This window comes from Diabrotica virgifera, chromosome 7 (genome assembly GCF_917563875.1).
Source record: "Diabrotica virgifera virgifera chromosome 7, PGI_DIABVI_V3a".
NCBI classification, from domain to species: Eukaryota; Metazoa; Arthropoda; class Insecta; order Coleoptera; family Chrysomelidae; genus Diabrotica; species Diabrotica virgifera.
In genome coordinates, this window is record NC_065449.1 from 129750373 (window position 1) to 129760312 (window position 9940).

Genomic DNA, 9940 nt, shown 5'->3' on the forward strand with positions numbered 1-9940 from the left:
GATATCAAGTCCATGAACACATGCAATAAATTATAACTATCAGCACTGAACTGGATGAAGTATTTGATGATTTCAATAAATATGTTAAATACAGCACTTTTACATTGATTCTTATGAGAAAACACGCACAAATCTACTCATTTCAGGGGCCTTTTGAGCATAACGTATCAGCGTTCAGTTTTCCGTCCGACCGAAGTTTAATAAATACTTGACGTATCTTGTATTTTCTCATTCTGTTTCAGATCTTCCTTCAGTGCTTTGGTAAATCATTTACGTGTGCTCCGGTGTGTGGTAAATTTTGAAAATTTTGATTTTTTTTTAATTTCTGATGACCTTTTCATAATTTTTGTTTTAAATAGACAATTTTAGAAAATTTTATTGATAATTTAATATTATATTTTTTAGTTTTCATTTAACATGTTGGCTAAACTTATTCTGTATATTTCATCCATCTTGGGGTTAATATCTGACAATTATAATGATAAAAAGTTAAGAAAAGGGTTGGTAGAGTGTAAAAAAGCGATTAAAATGATTCATAATAGAATGAGGTTTGCAAAGACGATTGGCGAAAAGCACCACCTCGAAGCCCAGATGCGACTGGTGAAAACGTTAAGAAACCAACTAAACGCCGAACAGAAGAAGGGGGCGGGACTAAAAACTCTACCGGAGACTGCAAAGCGTAGGGTACAATGGGATGACTCTTTATCTACATTTAATTCAAGAATTCAGACTGGAGTTATTTCGAACCTTAAACACAAGGACCCGGGCAGTTTCCTGGTTGATTGTAAAGCTCTGTTCAAGCGACGAATCCAAAATGCTTTAAAAAATAACGCTGCAGTGAAAGTTAACATAGCATTTGGAGGAGAGTTCGAGATTGCTCAAGGCGATAAGATTATAAATGAAACCAAGTACTTTACTACTTCAAACTCAGCCATTTATAGAGACACCAATCTTGATGAATGGTTCGAGAAAAAAGTAGTGGAACCCATCAACAGAGACTTGGAAGAATTCCAAGAGAGAGATAGTGGCTGGGCACTAAAAGCGGTTGTTAACCTGGGGGTTAATATAAACAAATTTACGCCACAGCTTGGTTCCTCATACATTGAACTTCCCTCTCAGATAAAAAGAAAACAGGCGTGCATTAATGTTAAAAACGATGACGAGGCATGCTTTGCATGGGCTGTCATATCGGCGTTATATCCTTGTCGGAGTAACTCTGATTTAATGTCATCTTACCCACATTACTCGCCCATATTAAAACTTAAAGGTATTCAGTGGCCAATGACCATCAAACAGATTCCAAATTTTGAAAAGCAGAATAATATATCGATCAATGTATACATTTTGAAAAAGGAGAAAAAGAACTATACGACCCTCCCAACCTTCCTAACAAAAAACAAGAAGGATAAACATGTGAATCTGCTTTTGTTACAAGATAATTATGACGAGCAAGGTCCCATTAGATATCATTACGTTTGGATAAAAAATCTATCTCGCCTCCTTTCCAAGCAGCTTAGCAAAGAAGATGGGACAAAATATTTCTGTGATGGCTGCCTCCATTACTTCCGATCACAAGAAAAGATTAATGTTCATAAGACATGCTGCAATGGGCGATCAGATGTTATCTGTGATAGGTGTTTACAACCATTTTCATCGTATACACAGTTAGAAGCTCACATCAACGATTATGAAAGAATAAATGAAACAGCCATTAAAATGCCTGAAGAAAGCCATAAAATGTTAAAATTTAAGAATTTCAGGAATAAACTAAAAGCTCCCTTCGCCGTATACGCAGATCTCGAAAGCGTTCTGGAACATAGTGCGGAAAAGACTACCTATCAAAAACATATACCTGCTGCCGTTGGGTATTACTTTAAATGTTCCTATGATGATTCTCTGTCATTTTACAAATCATATTGTGGAAAAGATTGCATGAAATGGTTCGCAGATGAACTAAATCAGCTTGCTGAGGATGTTTCTACGGTGTTTATGTGTCCATTTGATATTAATATGACCTTTCAGCAAGAGAGTGATTTTCAAGCAGCCACTCATTGTCATATTTGTGAGCAGCGCTTCTCCCCCAGGGATAAGAAAATGCGAGACCATAATCACCTGATCCCAGAAAATAATTATAGATTTGCAGCTCATGAAGGGTGTAACATTAATTACAAAGATGCTCACACTATCCCTGTGATATTTCATAACCTCAGCGGATATGATGCCCACTTCATTGTTACTGATATTGCTACTCACATCAATGGCCCCGTAGATCTTCTTCCTATCACTAAGGAAAAATATATATCTTTCACTAAACACATTAATGATGCTCGAATTAAATTTCGTTTCATTGCTAGTTTTCGATTTATGGCGTCTTCTCTCGATAAGCTCTCTTCTTATTTGACCGAATATCCTAATCTCCGCTCTCAATATGTTTTCCTTCCCGAGGAGCAGTTCATTCTTCTTACTGCTAAAGGTATCATGCCTTATGATTATATTGATTCTTTTGATCGCTTTATTGAAACATGTCTGCCGTCTATCGAGTCTTTTTATAATAAACTTGAGGATAAACCTTGTCCTCGCCGCCATTATCGTCGCGCCCTCCAAGTCTGGTCCTCATTCTCTTGTTCTTCTCTCGGAGATTACGTCGATCTCTACATGAAAACAGATATTCTTCTTCTTGCCGATGTTTTTGAGCGGTTCCGCTCCAGTTGTCTCGAAACATATAATCTTGACCCCGCTCATTACTTTACTCTACCTGGATTCACGTGGGATGCAATGCTTAAGTATACAAAACAGGAACTTGAACTTTTAACTGATCCAGATATGCATTTGTTTGTGGAGCGTGGCATTCGTGGTGGTTTGAGTCAAGTTTGCTCGAAACGTCGTGTTCATGCTAATAACAAGTACATGGTATCTTACGACCCATCTAAGCCCGACTCTTATCTGATGTATTTCGATGTCAATAATCAATATGGGTGGGCAATGTCTCAATATCTTCCATTTGGAGGTTTTGAGTGGACTGATACTGACATCGACGTTCTTAGTATTCCGGACGATTCTTCTGAAGGGTGCATTCTCGAGGTCGACCTGGAGTACCCTCAACATCTCCATGATCGTCATAAAGACATCCCATTTTGTCCCCAATCCTTGAACCCGAAAACTATGAAACCTCCTAAACGTCCGCGAGAGCTGACCAAATTAATGGCTACCCTTCATGATAAAGAAAGATATGTAATTCATTACAGGGCCTTGAAGCAAGCGCTAGCTCATGGATTAATACTAAAAAAGATTCATCGAGTCCTGAAATTTAAGCAGTCTCCTTGGTTAAAGTCATACATCGACTTGAATACAAATCTCCGGAAGGCAGCAAAAAATGAGTTTGAAAAGAATCTGTTTAAGCTTATGAACAATGCAGTGTTCGGTAAGACTTTAGAGTGTGTGCGCAGGCGCGTTGATATTAAATTGCTGACAGAGTGGGAGGGTCGTTATGGAGCTGAAGCTAGAATAAGTAGCCCCCTGTTTAAAAACGCCACTATCTTTAATGAAAATTTGATTGCTGTTGAGATGCATAGAGCGGAAATATGGTTAGTTAAACCGATTTATGTTGGAATGAGTATTTTAGATTTGGCGAAAACAACCATATATGATTTCCAATATGGCTACTTAGCTAGCAGGTTCGGAGAAAACTTTTCGACCTGCTATACAGATACAGATTCGGTGATTGTGGAGATACGGGAAAAAGACCCGTATGAAGCAATGATACATGATTGCTATAAATATTTTGATACCTCAGACTATCCTAAAGATAACATTTACAACATCCCTCTGGTTAATAAGAAGGTATTGGGCATAATGAAAGATGAGAATAATGGCTGCATTATGACCGATTACATAGGACTCCGATCGAAATTATACACGACAAAAGCAGCTAGCACAGATAATGACATTGAAAAGCTGAGGGGGAAGTTGAAAGAACAAGAGTATGAGGATGATGAGATTGATAATATTATACGAAATTATGGTGTTACAAAGAAGGCGAAGGGGATAAAGAAATCTGTAGTAAATACTAAAATTACTTTTGAGGACTACTTAGAATGTTTAGATACCTTCACAACAAAGACTGCCACGCAAAATCTTATACGCTCTGATAAACACCAAGTTTATTCTATAACTCAAAGCAAGATTGCGCTCAGCTCCAATGATGATAAAAGACAACACGTTCAGGGTTCTTATGATACGCTTCCCTTTGGGCACTATTTAATTGATACTCTTGAGATGGATGTTGATTAGATTTAAGACAAAAATTTTAATAAACTTATTTTAACATTTACCATTGATGATTCGATTGACTTTAAGATGGATGCTGATTGAATATAGTCTTAAACTTTATTTATTACAACTGCAATATTGATAAGTACATCAGAATTAGACGTTTTTTAATAATATAATCCTCTTATCACCCTCGCACTAATCGTTTTTACGCCACTAAGATTATTTAGATGATTGAATATTGTAATTTTTAAAACTTTATTTATTACAGCTAACATACTGATATCTGGAACAGACCCTTTTTACTACATTCCTCAACCTTTCCTGCACTCATCGTTTTTTTAACATATGATGATTCTAGTAGATCGTAGTTTTGTATATATTATCTCTAAATGAAATATTATTATTAAGATTAACCCATATAAAAAGATGTTTAGTTATGCCCACTAAAAAGATATCTGATATGGACCACTGGCAAAATAATGAGCCGTTCTAGTTAACTCTGGAACCGTTGCTCGTGTAGCCTCCAAGTTAAGACAAACGATAACTTAATGGTCTTCTTTCCCCGATTTAGTTTTAAGTCTTCGATAGCCTGTCACAAAACAGGAGTCGGAAAATCCCTAGTTTTAAGATTAGATAACCTAGAGTTATTTCCCCCCTAATAATTCATTTTTGAATACTATAGAACTTAGTAACGAATGAATTGATACCAAAGTATCGGTGTTTTAACATTAATAAGAATAGATAAAAGATGTCCAACAGATCAATAAAAAGATGTCTACTAAACCAAGTAATAGAGTGACCTTAGTAAGTAAGTTAAGTATATTGTCGTTATTAAATATATTATCATATAATGTAAAATATTTCATTTCTACTAACCATCACCCCTACTAACATGGCGGTCGACGTAGTCATACCTTCACGTTGGTGACCGCTGTTAAGAATATATTTTTTGTTTTTTCAACAAATTTATGTTCGACCGAATTGGCTACCTTTCATTCATTGCATGCTTACATAATTTTTTATAAATCGCTTTACACACATTCCATCGCTTAGATTCTAACATTATTTTATTAACGTTTACATATTATACTTAACCATTACTTACTGCTTGAGTGTCCTTGCTAACCTTTTTTTAGTCTATGTAGTGTAAATTTGTTTATGGGCATAGGTAAAATACAGTACATGTATTTTTCTATTTCAATAATACAACTTATTTTTTCTATATTAAATGCATTTTCTATGTCAACATATACGTCGTATCTATATATCAAACAATTGTTTGTACTATGCTATATTGTTAAACGGTTTTTATAATAAAACAGATAATCCCATTTTTACCTGAGAAGTATAATACCAACCTACATAGTATTACCCGACTTGCCTTAGATAAACTAAAGTATGCAACTCACAATCACGATTTTATGGAGATTTATGTATAGTAGTGTTCAATCATAGAAGACGGTGGGTGTTTGTTGGTTTGGCCGTAAGGATGGTATATGTCTCTAGGAACAGGTGTATGATTGGAGGGCGATCCAGGGAATCAGAGAAGACGGTGGATGTGTGTTGGTTTGGCCATACTGCAAGAATGGTATATGCTCTTTATAAGGAACAGGTGTATGATTGGAGGGCGATCCTGGGAATCAGAGAAGACGGTGGATGTGTGTTGGTTTGGCAATACTGCAAGAATGGTATATGTTCTTTGTAAGGAACAGGTGTGTGATTGGCTGGAGATTCATGTATAGTAGTATTCAATCGTAGAAGACGGTGGATATTTGTTGGTTTGGCCGTAAGAATGGTATATATTAAATTGGTTTGACTTTCTGACTAAACCCTGTATATTATACTCTGTGACAGACGGAAAGAAAAATTGGTTTGACTTTCTGACTACACCCTGTATATTATACTTTTCGACAGACGGAAAGAAGAATTGGTTTGACTTTCTGACTATACCCTGTATATTATACTTTGCGAGAGATGGAAAGAAGAGGCCTATGCTTTAAATATGTTAATGATTTAATGAAATTTTTAGTCCGAATGTTCACTCCCACAGTTGGTCCTTGCTCCCTCATCTGGTATGTCCGGATGCTGATTAGACTGCCAGATGGATAAGTTATTTTTAGATATTAAAAACCTTGGCGGTTATTATTAAGACATGCAGATGTCTTTATTTCACACAAACTAATCCTTCCTCATCACGCTTTAACAAATACAAATATAATGAAGTATGGCAAAACATTACCTTATTAAATTTATGAGAGACATATGCTGCCTAGAAATATTCATAAAAACGGGCGTGGTGTTATAAATTTAGATTCAAAAGAAGACACAAATAACAGCGTATGCGATGCCATGTCTTTGCGCTTACCCCATATTCGTTACCCCTCCCCTTTCCAACAAGCCGTCACACGAGACGATCCTATGAGCCATCGCGCATGCGCAGTCGCAAAACGAGACAAAAATGACCAGAATGGACCTTAGCGATTTCTTATGGGATTTAACACGGGGAAATAGGCCGAACTGTTGCTGTACTATTACTTATGTGTATAAATTATATGCAGAGGTACCTGTGATTCTTATCTGCCAATGTTGCATCCACATTTTATTTTCGCTAGTCTGTTGCCTTGTATTTTTACAAATACTCCCCGCTTCACACTGTTTAATACTTACAAATTCGTTGTAAAAGTTTATAGCTGATTGTTCACAAGCACTTAATAACATTAATTGTTTTATATCATTGGATACTGATATAAACTGATTAAACAATGCAGCTTCAAAATCAGTTATCCTTGGTATATTATCAGGTGTCGCTATCCCTGAACTTCTACCTTCAACAAATAACTTGAGGGCAGAACCTGGAACTACAAGTGACAATTAATACAAAATGCTCATCACATAAAAAAATTGTTAAAAATATCTGTTACTATTATTCATGATGTTAAGTCACAATGACGATCTCTTGTGGATTTCAGCTGAACTAGCTTTGAGGGTGTTTTCAATGTCAAACACTGAGCACATATGCGTTTGAAAGAAGTAGGTAATATTCATTATTTATTTTTACATATTTTAAATTAATTAATGGGTAATATAAAATGATTAACATGGAATCTTCACTTTTCAATAAAAGTTGGTGGAGATATTGTATATAAAATTTGTAGAAAAAAATATGTAAAAATAAATAATGAATATTACCTACTTGTTTCAAATGCACATGCGCTCAGAGTTTGACATTGAAAACACCCTCAAAGCTAGTTCAGACGAAATCCATGAGAGGTTGTAATTGTGACTTAACATCATGAATATGCCTATCAAATATTCGTTCTTAAAGGCGCTGCGTATATCATGCATGCAGTGTAGTCTCCGAAAAACCTGATTTTACTGAAAGGTGTCTGATACGATGAGTTCCAGACAGTGTGAATTGTTCATATTTAAAACCATTTAATCATATTTTTCGAAAACTAGATGCTTCATGCTGGAAACGCTAAGTACATGATAATATGGAGCAACCTTTAATGTGCACATACACAACAGTAATATTTCTCAAATCATTATGATCTTTAATACAATGGATTTGTAGTATCTTCCCCTCGTCTCAAAAAAATTTGCTTTGTGAGCTTTGAAAAATGAAATAATTCTCTGGATTCTGCAAAAGCGTATAACAGGATGTTACAAAAGTAATGAAATAATTGGCCACTCATTTCTTTCTAATAAAAACCTTCAGTTTTTATTTAATTTCAAGATTTCTGTACCTCTATGGCTAGTCTAGTATATAAGCATCATTTGGCTACAAAAAGTAAATATTCATGTAAAACTCACCTTGTACAACTTGAAATATTTTTTCATATGCTTGATCTAGTGATCCGGTAGGCTGTATATTTCGTTTCCTTTTAGCGGCATGGCAGAACTCCTTCACAGGTACAGGTTTACTATATTCTAAGGAATTATTTTTAAAACTGCCACTATAACTGCCCCAAACTTGTTCTACATCAGTACAACTTAGTGCTTCTAGTTCATCTTGTCTACAAGTAAATTTGAAATAATATGTAAATACACCGTTAAATCGCAATAACTCAAAAAAATCTACTAAATTCATTGACTAAAACACACTTACCTCTGGGCTTGTAATAAAACTGCAATCACATGTTTGCACATTCCTCCCTGGCCGGCTTTACAAGTGCATTTTGCCACCCACTCGTCTCTTAACACATCTACAGTGATTTCATGTGGGGCACCATTTAAATTAGTCGTTTGCAGACACAAACAGACTAATTTGTTATTATATTTGCCACACAACACAACGTGGCCAGCCTTTAACAAGGCCTCTCCTTCTTTTAAAGGTCTTTTAGTGTCTCCTATATATTTCAAAATATCGAGCAGACTAACTTCATTTCTTTATTTTCCATTGCGTTAACAAAAAAAATAAATGAAAGATAAAAATAAGGATATTTTTTACACACAACAACGATTCGCATACAAAGGTTATGGTAGCTCTGGTTTTGTTTTCCTACGTGCGTGATCAGCTGATCATCTGTCAAAGCGCCCCCTATAGTTCGTTGACATCGCCAATACTTACGATGTCGGGATAGTATCACGAGGTTTTTTTCTGGTTTTCGCTCGTGATTTACTATGGAATCTCTAGCGCGAGAATTTTACTGTCATCATTGCATGTGGTTGTCTTTTTAAAGACAAATCATATGTTATGATTTTTTTGTGACGGATATTCTTGAGTTGGGGTTGATTTCATGTAATCGAATGAACTATCTTTCAATAAAGTCGTCCCAGGAACGCAACTTCTTAACTTAAAGTCTTCTACTTTAAAATGTATAATATATGTCTGAATTGCCGATATAAATGAGTCAGATTAAATAAATTATTAGAAGAATTTTTTTACTAAGCAACAACATTTTTGTTTAATTCATTAATAGTTTTTGTATTTTGACAACGACACTCGATTTGGGCGTCGAAACGTTATTAAAATCATTTTTTTAGTAAAATTGTGGCTTATTTCCCATCAAAACTAGTTAAATGTAATACAATCTTGAAAAAATAGAACGACAGTTACCTATACAGGGTGTCCAGAAACTCTACCGACAAACGAAGACAGGAGATTGCACAAATAATTTTAAGACAATTTAACCCCATTCAACCAGTTCGAAAATTCTTCGTAACGGAGCTAGAGATATTTGAATATGGCGTCTGGTAATTAGTTTTTCTTAAATATCTCCAGAACGCTTCTATTTAGAGAAACAAAAATTGGTACGCTTGTTTATCTTCCAGATATAAATCGATTTTATCCATTGCGATTTCTAGTACCTGTCATAGGCGTCCGTTTTGGGTAGGACAACGGTTATTTAATCGCATACCTTTTTTGTCTTTAACTTTTAAGCATTTTTGACTCAGGATTATTAAATTTTGAGGTGTTTTAGTACTAAAAGGTACTCTTGTGTTAAGTCGATAAGACACACCGTTTTCTAGAAAAATCGATTAGAACATTTTTCGTTACTTAAATTTGAAAAAAGAATTTAAAAAAATCGGTGTATTTTCCCAACTTAAAGCAAGAATAACCTCATAATTTAATAATCTAGTGTCAAAAATGCTTAAAAATTAAAGATAAAAAAGTTATGCAATAAAATGACCGTTTACCTATCCAAAACGGACGCATATGACACGT

The 9940-nt window shown here is 35.1% G+C and overlaps 2 protein-coding genes across 2 annotated transcripts; one reads left to right on the top strand and one right to left on the bottom strand.

The window, feature by feature from the left end:
- Positions 1 to 528: 528 nt before the first annotated feature.
- LOC126888605 (uncharacterized) lies at positions 529 to 4290 on the top strand. Its single transcript, XM_050656961.1, has one exon. The coding sequence runs from the start codon at positions 529 to 531 to the stop codon at positions 4288 to 4290; it is 3762 nt and encodes a 1253-aa protein (XP_050512918.1).
- A 2517-nt stretch (positions 4291 to 6807) lies between these two features.
- On the bottom strand, positions 6808 to 8714 carry LOC126888606 (uncharacterized). The gene is made up of 3 exons (XM_050656962.1): positions 8381 to 8714; positions 8086 to 8288; positions 6808 to 7130 (listed from the first exon to the last, which is right to left on the bottom strand). Exons 1-3 carry the CDS (start codon positions 8419 to 8421, stop codon positions 6808 to 6810), a joined length of 567 nt encoding a protein of 188 aa, XP_050512919.1. The 5' UTR covers positions 8422 to 8714.
- Positions 8715 to 9940: the final 1226 nt, after the last annotated feature.